The 16,289-nt window shown below is 37.7% G+C and overlaps 1 protein-coding gene and 1 pseudogene across 1 annotated transcript; both read left to right on the top strand.

Moving 5' to 3' along the window:
• Window positions 1-992: 992 nt before the first annotated feature.
• Window positions 993-3,261, top strand: LOC146957587 (putative pectinesterase/pectinesterase inhibitor 7). The gene is made up of 2 exons (XM_085737331.1): window positions 993-2,090; window positions 2,378-3,261. Exons 1-2 carry the CDS (start codon window positions 1,736-1,738, stop codon window positions 3,067-3,069), a joined length of 1,047 nt encoding a protein of 348 aa, XP_085593457.1. The 5' UTR covers window positions 993-1,735; the 3' UTR covers window positions 3,070-3,261.
• LOC146957588 (putative pectinesterase/pectinesterase inhibitor 20 pseudogene) lies at window positions 1,112-1,735 on the top strand (annotated as a pseudogene).
• Window positions 3,262-16,289: the final 13,028 nt, after the last annotated feature.

Here is a 16,289-nt window from a genome sequence, read left to right as displayed (position 1 = left end):
TTCAGTTTAACCAATCATATATTCAAAGGTATACACATAATTGAAAAAATCGGAGTTCAAACGCCGAGTGCAATCAACATAGTAATTTCGGCATTTTTGTCTGTTGACATAGTTCTATTTTTTATTTTTATTTTTTATATTATACCAACCGGTTAGTTGAATTTCTCAATATATAATACTAGTGACAAATCTTGATGAGATATCCTGACTAGATTCATACCTTGCCCCGACTTTTTGTGTTTTTCCTTTGTATGACCTCCTTGCTTGCTAGTTTTTTTTGGACTATTACATTACATTTCTTTGTTTTTTTTTTTTTGAAAGATATTACATTACATTTCTGAAATTAATCACTTTGAATCATTAACATAATAATTTATGATAGTCATAATTCTTTTGGTTCTTAAAAACCCCACCTATACGAGTACCAACTTAACAAATTGGTTAGAAAGGAAGGAAAAAAAAACAATAAAATACCCTGTATAATTTTTTAGTAAACTAGGCACAAGGGTGTTAGTATTAATCTCCAGTAGTTGTTAGAAATATGGTCTTAACACATTTGAGGTTTTATCCAAATATAACCTTGAGAAACAATATATGCATCCACGATTGCAACCAAAAAAAATATACATTGCACCCACGTTGATGTCGTCTCGTAGAAAATCTTTCGTTTTGTATTTTTGTGTCTAGTGATTGCTGGGAACCAACCCCACCATTCCGTTAAAATGCTATAATTTTAAGTCGTATATTCCTTAAAAAGATGTGAACAAATTAATTAAATCCCAGGGAATACATCCACTTTAGATTGAACTTGATGAATGTTTAAGTTCCTCATAAAATTAAATATATCACAATATCATGTTGGTTGGTAGGTACTTGGTGAATGCATTCATTCACGTACGGTAGTCACAATATCAACATCAAAGATACAAGGAGACAATTCAAATTCATTCTAACAACTAGTTGACTTTCCATCATTCCCACTACTAATGATTATAATACGACAAATTAAAATCTTCATCTTAAATCTATATAAACCCTACAAGCCATGCACCTTAAGCTCATATCCCTTCTATCAATTACAAAAACTCTTAATTACTCAATCCAAAAACCAATGGCTCTCAAACACAAAACTATTGCCTATCTACTTTCGATCTTGTTCTTTGTATCATTCCATGTAGCAAATGGTGTTCCACCAGAAACCATTTGCAGCTCTACCGTAAACCCTACTTATTGTAAAAACGTATTTGCCAATCAAAATGGAAACATTTATGACTATGGTAAAATTTCAATTCGAAAATCCTTATCGCAATCCCGTAAGTTCATGAATTCAATAGACTCACAACTTCAAGGAGGTTCATCTTTGTCTCAATCCACAATTCGGGCTCTTGAAGATTGTCGATTCCTTGCTGAATTGAGTTTTGAATACTTATCAAACACCTATACAACAACAAATCAATCTAGTAATGTTCTTCCAACTTCTCAAGCAGAAGACTTTGAAACTTTTCTAAGTGCCGTTTTGACTAACCAACAAACATGTTTGGAAGGTCTAAACACTATAGCTTCTGATCAGAGAGTGAAGAACGACTTAACGTCATCGATCTCTGATGACATGAAGCTTCATAGTGTCACCCTAGCCTTGTTCAAGAAAGGTTGGGTTCCTAAAAGTAAAATAAGAACATCATGGCCACAAAATGGCAAGCATTTGAATTTCAAAAATGGTCGTTTGCCATTGTAGATGTCAAATAAAGCACGTGCTATTTATGATTCTGCTAGACGCAATGGGAGAAAACTACTTCAAACTAATACTAATGAAGATAGTGTTGTGGTGAGTGATATTGTCGTTGTTAGTCAAGATGGAAGTGGAAACTTTACCACTATCAATGACGCGGTAGCTGCTGCACCAAATAACACGGTTGCTAGTGATGGATACTTCTTCATATTTATCACCAAAGGTGTGTATCAAGAGTATGTATCTATACCCAAAAACAAAAAGTACTTGATGATGGTTGGAGAGGGAATCAATCAAACAGTTATCACTGGAGACCACAATGTTGTTGATGGTTTCACAACATTCAATTCGGCTACATTTGGTAAGCAAATTTAATACTTGGACATATTAAATATACTATTAACAAAAAATGGTATATACCGATTTTTAAACGTATATTTGATGAATGGTTTGAAAATTTTGTCGCTAATGTGATTGAAAATTTCCGACTTTTACAATGATTGCTAAAAGGCAATTTTTTTTTTTTTTTAGTTTACAATTACTCACACAAATAGTGTTAATATATTTTATATTGTGATTTATGGCATGCATGAAGATAATCTATATGTTAAAAATTTCACAAATTTGACGTTTCTTGTGAATTTTCAGTCGTCGTTGGTCAAGGGTTCGTAGCAGTTAACATAACATTTCGCAACACCGCTGGACCAAGCAAACACCAAGCAGTTGCAATGAGAAGTGGAGCAGATATGTCCACCTTCTATAGTTGTAGCTTTGAAGGGTATCAGGACACATTGTATACACATTCTCTAAGGCAGTTTTATCGAGAATGCGATATATACGGAACAGTTGACTTCATATTTGGAAATGGTGCCGTTGTTTTGCAAAATTGTAACATTTATCCTCGCCTTCCACTAAGTGGACAATTCAATTCCATCACTGCTCAAGGTCGAACTGATCCAAATCAAAACACTGGAACTTCTATACAAAATGCAACTATTAAAGCCGCAGATGATTTGGCTCCGAAAGTTGGAACTGTTCAAACATACCTAGGAAGACCGTGGAAAGAATATTCAAGGACAGTTTTTATGCAATCTTTCATGGACAGTTTCATAAACCCTGCTGGTTGGCATGAATGGAATGGTGATTTTGCGTTGAATACTTTGTACCATGCAGAATACGGCAACAGAGGAGCGGGTTCAAGCACCGTGAATCGAGTGACATGGTCTGGTTATCATGTTATTGGTGCTACCGATGCAGCCAATTTCACGGTATCCAATTTCTTGAGTGGTGATGATTGGATTCCTCAAACTGGTGTTCCATACTCTAGTGGATTGATATAGTCAAATTCAAACACCTAGAGTATATATGAAGTTGTTGAATTTTATATATTTTCTTCTTTTTATATAAACGTGTTTTCTAGATCTCCACACCTAGAGCATTTTTGTGTACGTTTTCACAAGGCAATATGAGACTTTGTTGTAAATATCATATTATTATAAAATAATTGATGATTATACATATCAGCCAATAAATGGGTTTCGCTGTTCATTCGTGAGGGGAAAATTCGCTTGACAAAGCATTTCCCTTCTAACTATCACGGGAGATTAATACGAACCCTCCTGTGCTTAGGTTATTAAAATATTAAGCAAACCAAATATAAAAATAGTAGGTTGGGATTGTAATTAAAAATTCTATAACTTTTTTTTAAGGGAAAATTCTATAATTTTTAAAGGGTTGAATTCACCACTTATTTTTGTTCTCTTAGCTAATGCCACAAGAACACTCTTTATTATTTTAATTTCCATTAAAAAAATATACAGCTATATGTAAGTGATTCTTATGGTAATTAATTTGGGTTGGTCTAGTGATGTTGACTTAGGACCTTGAAGTGTGTTCCTTCTCAATGCTCAAGTGCAATTCTCTTTGGTGTCAATTTAGATGAGCTAGTTTACCTTCTTAAAATAAATATTAAAGTAATAGTCCATGAAAGAACCAAGGTTTTAAATAACGGTCGTGGTCGCATTAATGTTGTTGCAAGTTCACATGTTATGGATGTTAAGTTACGTTGTTACGGTGTAAATTAATCACAACATTGTACAAATCATATTAAAGTTATTTTATTTTTTTGTTTCTTATAGAAATGACGAGAGGGAGTAATATATAGTATGCCCTGCCATCTTTTATATAGTTTAAATTATTCCTTTTATATCTATGTAATTATCATCCTCATTAACAAAATAACCAAACATTTGAGCTCAATTGTTAATGAACTCCACCAAGAATGATTTTTTTAGGATAAATTGGGTTTAATTCTTAGGTGAAACATTTTTTGGCCAAGTTTTACTTATCTCCCAGCCGAACTTAAGATTACTAGAGCCCTTCTCGTTGAAAACCAGAAGGTAAATACAAAAAAAAAAAAAAAAAAAAAAAAAACTCTCTTTAACAAATGTTTGTTAGATTTATTTCCAATGTCAAGTTCTATTTAATTTAATAGCAATCCTCCAGTATTTAGAAAAATGTTGATAATCCTTCAAAAAAAAATGTTGATAATATAATTTTCTTGAAATTTTTCTTTAGCAGCAGTATTTGGTTTCATCACTCTTTGCGGCAACAAGAATGGATGCAATAAGAGTGCTAATTACAAAATTTCAAAATAAAAAAAGCATTGTTATAAGAAGCCCTAATCCGTCAAGATCAATCTCCCTGTTCATCTTCAAAACATGATTAAAAGTCGTGAAATTATGATCTCTGTGTCCTTTAAATTGACACCTCTAATTACGCCGTTCACTATCACACATTGAATTAGATGGCCCTGTTTTGTTAATTCAACATGGCCCTGGGGATTCATAGTAAAATCTATATGAATATAGAAAGAGCCTTTCCTTTTAGGAAGAAGACCAGAACTAAAGTAGTGAAAGAAAGAAAACAAAAACTGAACATCCTGAATTGTACATAAAAAGATTATATATGAGTAAGTTTCAAGAAGCAAAATTCAATACACTATTGGTAGGAGGACTTTCAAGATGCATGAACAGTGTTGTTCGAGTTTATATTAACTCGTTTTCCTCATAATCTTCTCTAAGTTATGCTTCTTTGTGCCGCAAATTGTGTGCTCCCTTGTTTGCTGAGTTTAAAAGAAAATCCCTACGTAAATCGTAAGTTTAAATAGTAAACATGGCAGCTAATTTGAAAAAGGAAAAAAATAAATAGAGTCTTCTCTAGTTTGAATTTGCACTATACGAAGTAATGGAAATGTGTTTATAAGTGAAAGACATCGTCGACTTGTTACAGAGATATATGTTCATTGATTGTATCTTATTTGCAAATTTAATGCCAAACACAGCAGCTAAGCAGTAGTTCTTTAGAAATCCTTCTAGCACTGCAACAGGGGCGGATCCAGACTTTAGGTACATATGGAGCTAAAATTTCAAAGAAACAAGGCTTAAATATGTTATTCGTCCCTGCAAATAGGGGTCGCTTAAAATTTCGTCCCTGCAATCGCTAATCCTTTTTTTTTGCCCCTGCAAAGTTTAATCAGTTAAAAATTCGTCCCTTGACCCAGTTAATGACTGCCACGTCATCAAAATTACCATAATGGCATGGGAATTGACGAAAATACCCCTGGGCGAAAATTTTTTTCCTTCAAAAATTTTGAAAATTCTTTTTTAAATTAAAAAAATCTGAAAAAATAATTAAAAGTAAAAAAAAAATTCGGAAAAAAACTGTTAAAATTAAAACTGAAAAATTTTCTGGAAAAAATTGTAAAAAAAATTCGGGAAAAAACTGAATTTTTTTTTTTGAAGGAAACAAAAAAAAAACCAGGGGTATTTTCGTCAATTCCCATGCCATTTTGTTAATTTGATGACGTGGCAGTCATTAACTTGGTCAAGGGACGAATTTTTAACTGATTAAACTTTGCAGGGGCAAAAAAAAAGGATTAGCGATTGCAGGGATGAAATTTTAAGCGACCCCTATTTGCAGGGACGAATAACATATTTAAGCCAAGAAACAATAATGCAAACTACATTTAAAAATAAGAAATAATATTGTTTGATACAATTCATTACAATGAAAATCATCTTATATCCATTTGTCGAAAATGAGCTAAAATGACATTATCGTCTTCTATCCATCCGTTGAAAATGAGCTAAAATGACATCATTGCTAATTGTTAAAAGAACATCTATTTCTATATATAAGTTACAAGACGGTCATTTAGCCATTGATCATCCATTTTGTTACATAGGTTACTCTTCACAACTTTCATATCTGAAAAAAAAACACGTTCAACACTTGCAGTTGCTACCGACAAGAGCAAAGCCAACTTTAAAAGTTTATGAACCATAGCAAATGTGTTGCACTTATTTGTTTCCACAAGATTTGCACAAATATCTAAATAAGTTTTTTCTTCTTATAAATATATATATAACAAACTTCGTTTTTAATCCCAATAAAAAATTCCATTAAGTTTTGGTCTCCCAAATATTTTATGTCACGGCTTTTGGTCTTTGCTTTGAAGTAAAATAACGCGTATTGTTATACCCTAATTTTGGACCTAAAAATACTTGTTCAATTCTTCTTTTCTTGCATTATAAGTCATTTGGTATGTCTTTGATCAATTGCATCTTTCTCTGCATTTTATTTCAATATTATTTGCAAAATTCACGTAAAAGGGTATTTTAGTCATTTCCTGCATTCAATTCATTTTAATCTTTGAAAATTGTTTGAGTCTTTTAAATTGGTTTGTATAAGCCCTTGTTTCAATCTCATGTCAAAATTCATTTCAAAAAATATCAGTTAAGTCATTTTTTTAGCCAGTATAGCCCCTAGGGGCATTTTAGTCATTTCCTATGTTAAAATTTCTTTCAATCTTTGAAAATTTGTTTGAGTCCTTTCAAATAGTTTGAATAAGTCTTCATTTCAATTCTATGTCAAAATCCATTTTAAAATTGCATTTGAAGTCATTTCGAGTCAGTTTTGCCCCTAGGGGCATTTTAGTCTTTTCATGTGTTAAAACCCTGTTTAAATTCTAAAATTTGTCTCTGAGTCTTTTAATTTGTTTGAATAAGCTCTTGCTTTAATCCCTTGTCAAAAAAATCATTTTAAAATTGCATTTGAGTCGTTTTTAGTCGTTTTAGTCCCTAGGGGCGTTTTGGTCATTTCACATAATATTTCTGATTCGTTTTAATCTGCTTTGTTGTTTTTAATCGTCTCATTTTACGTTAATTTTCAATTTACTTTTTCGATTCAATTTTAGTGTTAATTTTCATTTTAGTCCGCGCACTTTCGTTATTTACATTTTAATCCCTTTTAAGTTTGTTAGAGTCCAAGTGCCATGTGTCCAAATGCTATTGGTCCTTAAGAGTTTGTTACAAGTCTAGTGCCACATGTCTCTTTCCAATTGGTCCAAGCTTTCCCACATCACCTATATAAGTCAAACTAGGGTCAATTCATTCATTCACCAATCATTTTTAAAAATTCCACAAAAAAAGTCATAAATTTTTCTTTTCTCTCTCTCTTTCTTTTTCTCTCACGTGGCTTTTTTCTTCCTCCATAACAAACATTTCCTCCACCACTCTTCCTCCATAACAAACTTTCCCTCCACCTTCAACCACCCTAACAAACTCCATCACCACCCTAACCAACTCCCTAACCACCTTTAACCACCCTCATTCTTCATTCCACCACCACAACCTCCATCAAAACCACCACAACACCTCCAACAAACCTCCATTGATCCATTCCATTTTCGGATTCAAAGCTTCACAAGGTACAGCCATTCGAAATCCATTCCAACGCTAATTCTCAGTGACGAACACCATCATCACAACAACACCAGAACAGATTCGAATCGAAATCACGAAGGTTCGAAGACAAAAGGTACTTGACGGCAACATCAACTCTGCGACGAAATTGGAAGCAGCAAAGTGAAGAGAATCGAAGAGAAGCATCCAGATCAGTGTGTTTGTTGGATCGAAACTTTGTGGAAGCCTTCCGTTTAAGCCCGTTCGTTCCTCCGATTTAGTTCAGGTATCGCCATTTTTTTTCTTCTCTCGCTCCGATCTGTGTTATGCATATGTGCCTATAATCATGTCATCTTGCTACTGATTCGTCCTTTGCTCTCTGTTTCTGCATCGAATTTGAGTTTAAGTGTGAAGGATTTGCGTTTGCGTTGTTGCCGTCATGTGTAATTGTTTCGATTTTGAGGCTTGTTCTTGATTTGAGAAGATTGAAGGGGAGTGACGTGAGGCCTTGTTGTTGTTTTATGCTTGTGTGTTTAGATATGAAGGATGTCTTTTGAAAGATTAGAGAGTTTTTTAGTGGTATGTGTTGTATGTTTAAAAATGAAGGAAGAAAAGAAAAGAATGAGCGATGGAGAGGAAGAAGAAGAGCTTGTCACGTTTTGACTTGTGGTTGACCCATAGTTCTTGACCCAGACCCATGCCCATGGGTCCAACCCGCTCCAGTGACCTGTTAAGGCCCAAAGAACAACTGCCATGCCATGCTGCTATGCGCACCCCCCTATGCTGTGTGTTTCTTGCTGTTTTTTGCTATTTGCACCATTACCAGTTCAAATTTCTTCACAAAAACTTCTAAATTTTTTTTTCTATGTGTTCTTAATATTTCTTTTAACATGTTTGTGACTTTTTTTTGTGCTAAAAAATTGAGAAAAATATTTGAAGCTTTTTTTTCCTATTCTTGTTAAAATTAGCAATTTTCTTGCCTCTTTTTAGCCTAAAAATCCTTCAAAAATTCCTAAAAATTTTCCTATGTGTTTTGATCATTTTCTTGATATTTTTGTGACGTTGTCATATGTTGAAGCTTGATTAAAAAAAAATGTGTGGTATTTTCTTGTCAATTGTTTCCTATTTTTGTTAAATCTTGTGAAGTTTTATATATTTTTGTGTCTAAAAATGCCCTAAAAATTCTAAAAATTTTCATGCATGTTTCTTGATAGTTTTGTGGTATTTTGGTGATAATTGTTGCATGTTGAAATTGATAAAAATATATGTGGAGTTTTCTTGTGATTTCATGTTACTTTGTGACAATTTCTTGTGAAAATTTTGCATGACCTTGGCCCTTAATCTTGAGTATTTGATATGGAGCCTTGTTATATGAGTTTTATGAAATTTGTGATTGTGAATCCATGAAATTGGTGCTGTTTGTGAATATGTCATTAATGCCTTGTGTTCCAAGTTTTGTTTGTGAATAAATAATGTAAAATTTGCCTAGTTTTTGTCTTAAATGCTTGGTAGTGTATATTCCTTTAATCCTCTTTGTGAAAATTGAATTGAAATTCTTTGAAAACTCTTTGAAGTATGAGGATTATAGGTCATATTCAAGCCTTGCATTGGTGATGATTTTTAGGCCTATTTCACATTTGTTTTTGCTTGTTTTTCTTATGTTAATTTTCTTACTTTTGTTATGATGGCTTAGACTTGCTTTATATCTTGTGCTACTAACCATTTGTTCATTATTTCATATTCATCATAAGCATCTTCATTTCATCTCATATTCATCTCTATTTTCTTTCTTGCAATTTAATTTGTACCAAAGTTAGAATGTAAACACTTAGGAGTTCTTGTAATATTTTACTTTCATACTTTTAATTTCTTGGCAAAGAGGCCATAGAATGTATCTAGGGTATGATGTAAAGGACAATGGACTCTAAAAATGTACACCGACACAAGCACCGACACATGCACACACACCACTATATAGCTAGAATATGCATGTTTAGATGTATGTTTAGGATTGTATGTTTAGATGAATGCCTAGGACTTATACTTAGAAAAAAAACCAATCTTCCAAACAAATGTGAACAACTTCACTCAAAGCTTTTCCAAATAAACCTTGGGATCCAACATCCCATTGTATTTTCTTTTCCATTTTCTTAATCAAATTTCAATGAAAATAATCAAACTTTGACTTCTTTTGCAATTCATTAATCCAACCTCACAATTTCCTAATCTCATGCCTTCAAGGCCTCCCAATCTCCATTCTTCAAAATTCATTTTCAAACTTAAAATCAACCAACAAAGACAAAAACATTTTTTGAGAGAGAACTACGGTGGATTTGATCCCTTAAACGGGTACGTAGGCAAGGAACAAAATTCCTTCAATTCAACTAAAATAAAAATTCAAACACATTCTTCTCCCTCCAATTCTTCACTTAGCAAATTTTAGGTGTAAATAACATTTTCAAATAGCATTTAAAAATAAAGCGCGCGCGTAGAAATTAAAGACGGTTCCTATAGGTTACTATAGTCGTTATGGGTGCCTAACACCTTCCCGTAGCGAAAACAACTCCCGGACCTCGATTCTCAAGGGTTTTGCTTACTTTTTCCCTTCCCAAGAAAAAATAAGATATCACCGGTTTAAAAGGTTCAAACGTAATCAATGTTTGACACCCGAAAAACCAAGATAAAACAGCTGGCGACTTCACTGGGGAAGATTCGAGAGTTACGCCTAGTCTTTATTTCCACGCTTGCGCTTGTATTTTTACTTGTTTCTTTTACTTGCTTTCCTATGTGAATAAATGTTCAATTTCTTGCAAACGTGTGGGGTGAGAATATCAAAAGTCCTGCACCCGGGCTGAGTGAACTTAGGATTTAGGGGGGATATAATCGACAATTCATTCCGGGGGTTGCCTCGTGTTTTGGATTATGCGATCAATCCCACATAGCTGAGGCATTTTGGGGGTGATGTTGTCGGCGCGAGTTGTCGCGTTTAGGCACTTTGCTTCTAATTGTTCTATGACGCTATGAACCGTAGATAACCAAACCCATCCATGGCCATTTTCTAGGATGTAGTGCGGAGGCTAAACCGGGTGTTGTCTCGAGTTTTAGTCGTCACGCGATACTACACTCAAGTTAGACCTTCCACGTATAATCATGGAGCGAGTGTTGTCTCGTGACACCATGAGATACGTCGGAGAGGTTGCAACTTGGGAACCTTTTTAGAACCCGGTTACTATTATCCTAAAACCCTAGTTTCACCGGACACCGTGTCCACCCATGACTCCTCGACTTTGAACTTCAAACCCACCATGTTTTCTCCGAACTTGAACATAATCATGCATTCATGCATACATGCATACATGCATAAACTTTTTGTCATGCATTGTTATCGAAGGGCTTAGACAAGTTGAAATTGTAAACATTGTAGGGATGAAGATGACTAAATCCTACAAGTTCAAGGAAGTGGATTTGGCTAGTTTGAGGGATTTGGCACTCAAGATTGAGGATCCGACTGGTTTCCGACGCCGTTACGGGGCTTTACTTCCTATTCTCCACACTAATGTGGATGAGAAGCTTGTGCACACTCTAGTGCAATTCTATGATCCGGGGTATCGGTGCTTCACTTTTCCAGACTTTCAGTTGGTGCCTACTCTAGAGGCTTATTCTTCCTTGACAGGTCTATCTATTGCTAAGGGGATACCTTTCTCAGGACCTGAAAACCCTCCTCCTCCATTGGTTATTGCTAAAGATCTCTATCTCAAGACCACCGATGTCTCCAAGAATCTTGTCACTAAGGCACGCATCCGAGGGTTCACTTCAGAGTATCTTCTTGGGAAAGCCAACCTCAACACCACTTGTCAGGACACTCTCGAGGCTATTCTTGCACTTCTCATCTATGGGCTTATTCTCTTTCCGAATCTTGATGGCTTCGTGGACATGAATGCTATTATGATCTTCCACTCCAAGAATCCGGTTCCTACTTTGCTAGCTGACACATACCATGCTATTCACGATCGTTCCAGCAAAGGTCGTGGATACATTCTTTGTTGTGTGCCTCTCCTCTATAGGTGGTTTATTTCGCACCTTCCGCAGTCTTTCCACGACAATCCGAGGAATTGGTCTATTTCACAGAGGATTATGGCTCTCACTCCTAATGAAGTGGTTTGGCTCACTCCCGCTTCTAGGGTCAAGGAAATCATCTTTGGTGGTGGAAAGTTTCTTAATGTACCTCTTCTTGGTACCCGGGGTGGAATCAACTACAACCCGGAGCTTGCTTTGCGACAATTTGGTTTTCCGATGAAAGATAAGCCCATCAATCTTGCTACAGCTCCTTACTTCTTTCACTACTCCAATGCTCCCACAGGCATTAGAGAAGATTTCATGCAAGCTTGGACCAAACTTCGGAAGAAAGAGGTAAAGCATATGGGTGTGAGGTCCGGTATCGCTCATGAGGCCTATACACAGTGGGTGATAAACCGAGCTGAGGAGGCTGATACGCCTTACCCCTCTATGAGATATGTGTCTGCAACTGTTCCTACCATGCCTTTGCCTCTACTCCCACCTACCCAGGAGATGTATCAGGAGCACCTAGCTATGGAGAGTCGGGAGAGGCATCAGTGGAGAGCTAGATACTATGAGGCTGAGAACTTGATCATGACTTTGGATGGAAAGGATGAGCAGAAGACTCATGAGGTCTTGACACTGAAGAAAGAGTTAGCTAAGGCTAGGAGAGAGATTGAAGAGAAAGATAGGTTGCTTATGAGGGACTCCAAGAGGGCTAGGAGTGCCCGTGACTTCTACGCACGATACTGCAGCTATGAGTCCGAGGACGACGCTTCCACTTCCTATGCTTGAGGATTTCCATTTCCTGTTGTTATTTCCTTTTGTTTATGTTAAAATTGTCTTGTAAAACTACATGTTGTTGTTTGTTTCCCGTTTACGTTAATTGTTGTTTAGTAATGTTTACGAGTTCATAATTTGTCTAAAACCCTTCGATAACCTAAAAAGAGTCTTTTTGCATATACATCAACACATTTCATGCATCATATGCATTCATTGACCACAAAAAAACTTCTCTCGTGCTCATTGCCTCCTGGTTTTGTCCGCCGCAGTCTGAAAGGTGGCTCGTGTTCGCAAAGTCTACCAACCAGATAGAATTCATCAGACAAGATTTCACAAGAGAAGGATAATGGCTAACTTTGAAGAAGAGAATGCTCAGCTCCGTGCCGAATTGGCTGCTATGAAAGAAGACTTGGCTAAGGCTCATGACGCTATGTCCGCTATGATGGCTTCACAAGAACAACCAGCCACCTCTATTCCAGTTACTGCTGAGGTGATTCCCTCTATCCCACTATCTACTGTGGCTACTGATGCTCGTTTTGTTATGCCCAATGGCCGTCCTTATGGCCTCTCAGCTTACTACTCTCCTAATACTGCTGCTGGTGTCTCTGGTTTTGCTGGTCAAGGACAGATTCCTGTGTCCACTGCTATGCCTCAAGTAACTACTGTTGTTACCGATCCTATCGTACACACTGTGCAACAGGTGATTGATGTTGACACTCCGCGTGGACAAGATCCCGCAATGGAAGCTATGAAGAGACAGTTGAAGGAGTTGGCTGGAGAACTCCGTGAGGTCAAGGCTAGCCGGGGAAACAATAGTGCTCCTGCTAAAGCTCGTGATCTATGCTTGGTATCCCGATTTGAGGTTCCTAAGAAATTCAAAGAGCCAGAATTTGACAAGTACAATGGGACTTCTTGCCCACATAACCATGTTATCCGGTATGTCCGAAAGATGGCTAACTACGCCGATAATGATGCACTGATGATCCACTGCTTTCAGAGTAGCTTGACAGATGACGCAGCAGATTGGTACACTAGTCTGAGCAAAGATAACATCCATACCTTTGAGGAACTCGCTGCTGCTTTCGAAGGTCAATATGAGTTCAACACCCGTCTGAGGCCAAACAGGGACTCTCTTAAAGCCCTGTCTCAGAAATCAGATGAAACCTTCCGAGAATATGCTCAAAGGTGGAGAGGGGCAGCTGCTCGTGTTTCTCCTCGACTTGATGAGGAAGAATTAACGCAGACATTCCTGAAGACTCTGAAGAAGGAATATAAGGAGAGAATGATAGTCTCTGCCCCAAACAACTTCTCTGATATGGTTACAATGGGAACCCGTCTAGAAGAGGCTGTCCGAGATGGTATTATTGTCCTCGAGAAAGGTGAATCTTCAAACAGTGTGCCAAAGAAGTATGGCAATGGTCACCACAAGAGGAAAGAATCTGATGTAGGGATGGTGTCTGGTAACCCATCTGCAGCTGCCACACAATTACCTATGCCTTATCATTACATGCAGTACTCTCAGAATCCTTTCTTCCCGCCATTCTACCAGTAATATCCTCTGCCACCGGGCCAACCACCAGTGCCCGTCAATGCCATCGCACAGCAAGTGCAACAACAGCCTCCTACTCAACAACAACAGCAGCAGCAACAGGGTCCCCGACCCAAACCTTCCTTTCCACCAATACCAATGCGGTATGGTGAGCTGCTCCCAACTCTATTGGCTAAGGGACACTGTGTCACTAGACCAGGCAAGCCTCCGCCTAATCCATTGCCTCCCAGGTTCCGTCAGGACCTAACATGTGAATTCCATCAGGGTGCTCAAGGCCATGATGTCGAAGGTTGCTTTGCCCTGAAATATATTGTGAAAGATCTGATAGAAAAGGGACGGTTGACTTTTGAGAACAGTGTTCCTCATGTCCTTGATAATCCGCTTCCGAACCATGCTGCTGTTAACATGATTGAGGCCTTTGAAAGGGTTCCCGTTCCTCAAGAGGATCCCATGTTGGATGTCCGCAATGTCGTTACTCCCTTGGTGCCATTACATGTCAAGCTTTGCCAGGCTTCTCTGTTCAAACATGATCATGATTCTTGTTCAGAATGTCTGCAGAATCCTATGGGCTGTTGTGTTGTGCAAAATGATATTCAGAGCCTGATGGATGACAAGTACTTGATTGCCAGTGATGTATGTGTGATTGTGCCAGTGTTCCATGACTCTCCTGTTGAAAGCGTATCTCAGGTAAAGAATGTTGAGCCTTTGGTGATCAGGCTACCTGGTCCGGTATCTTATACCTCTACCAAAGCAATTCCCTACAAATACAATGCAACCATGATTGAGAACGGAGTGGAGGTGCCTCTCGTATCCCCAGCTACAGTTGATAATGTTGCTAGTGAAGTTACAACTCTGAGAAGTGGAAAAGTCCGTCCACCCTTGTTTCAAAAGAAGGTGGTGACACCTATTGCTACGGTAACTCCACCAGTTGTCCCTCCCGTTGACAAGAACACCGGCCCAGCAGGCCAATCTATTGAAGAGTCCAATCTGGACGAAATCCTGAGGCTTATCAAGAAAAGTGACTATAAGATTGTTGACCAGCTGCTACAAACCCCATCAAAGATATCCATTTTGTCTCTGCTCATGAGCTCTGAGGCTCATAGGAAAGTGTTAATGAAGATACTCGAGCAAGCTTATGTTGACCACGAGGTCTCTGTGGATCAGTTTGATGGGATAGTGGGTAATATTACTGCCTGCAAGAACTTGAGGTTCGGTGACGATGAGCTCCCCGAAGCAGGGAAACGCCACAACTTGGCTCTACATATTTCAGTACATTGTGGATCTGACCTGATATCCAACGTATTGGTAGACACTGGATCGTCTCTGAATGTAATGCCCGAATCCACGCTAAGGCAATTGAGCCATCATGGAATTTCTCTGAGGGGTAGCAGTTATCTAGTTAAAGCTTTTGATGGATCCCGCAAGGATGTTCTCGGGGAAGTGGACCTGCCAATCACCGTTGGTCCTGAGACATTTCAAATAACCTTCCAAGTCATGGATATCAATGCCTCTTACAGCTGTCTCCTCGGAAGACCGTGGATCCACGACGCTGGAGCGGTAACTTCCACTTTGCATCAGAAGCTCAAGTTCATGAGGAATGGTAAGATTGTCACTGTGCATGGTGAGGAAGCATATCTAGTTAGCCAGGTATCATCGTTCTCTTGTGTTGAAGCAGGGTCCGCTGAAGGGACGTCATTTCAAGGATTGACTGTTGAGGGTGCAGAGCCCCGGAGGGCTGGTGCTAGCATGGCTTCACTCAAGGACGCCCAGAAGGCTGTTCAAGCAGGGCAAGCTGCTGGCTGGGGCAAAGTGATTCAGATTCTGGAAAACAAGCGTAAAGAGGGCCTTGGATTCTCCCCGACATCTGCTGTTTCAAAGGGAACTTTCTACAGTGCTGGGTTCATCAATGCTATTACTGAAGATGCTGCTGAAGGTGGTTATGTGCCTGCATTTGTTATACCAGGAGGCACCGTGAGAAATTGGGAGGCCATTGATGTTCCTTTAGTCATGCATGCTTCCATGTAATGTGTTTTGTTGCTCATGTCTTTTGTTTTCAAAATAACAATCCTTTCGCTCTGCCCAAGGCGAAAGTAATATTATTGTAAGGGCGTGTTTGTTTCGGCATTGCCGTTATCAATAAAAGTTGTCGTTTTTCTCACGACTCTTTGTTTTTTTTACTTTTTAGTGCCTTTTTCTTGGAAATAATGGTAATGCCAGAAAAAACCAAAACATCTGTATTTTTCTTATTAATTTCAAAAATCTGCATGAAAAACTTTTTCAAAAAATCATCCCAATCATATTATGCAGATTGAACCATAATAAACCCGTTGAACACAGTGACCCTATGGTTCCTCCAAATTTTGAATTCCCTGTATATGAAGCTGAAGATGAGGATGATGATGAAGAGATACCGTATGAGATCACTCGA

The sequence above is a fragment of the Medicago sativa genome, chromosome 1 (genome assembly GCF_051527215.1).
Source record: "Medicago sativa cultivar Bolivia chromosome 1, Bolivia_mono, whole genome shotgun sequence".
NCBI classification, from domain to species: domain Eukaryota; kingdom Viridiplantae; phylum Streptophyta; class Magnoliopsida; order Fabales; family Fabaceae; genus Medicago; species Medicago sativa.
This window is presented reverse-complemented; position numbering and strand designations above follow the sequence as displayed.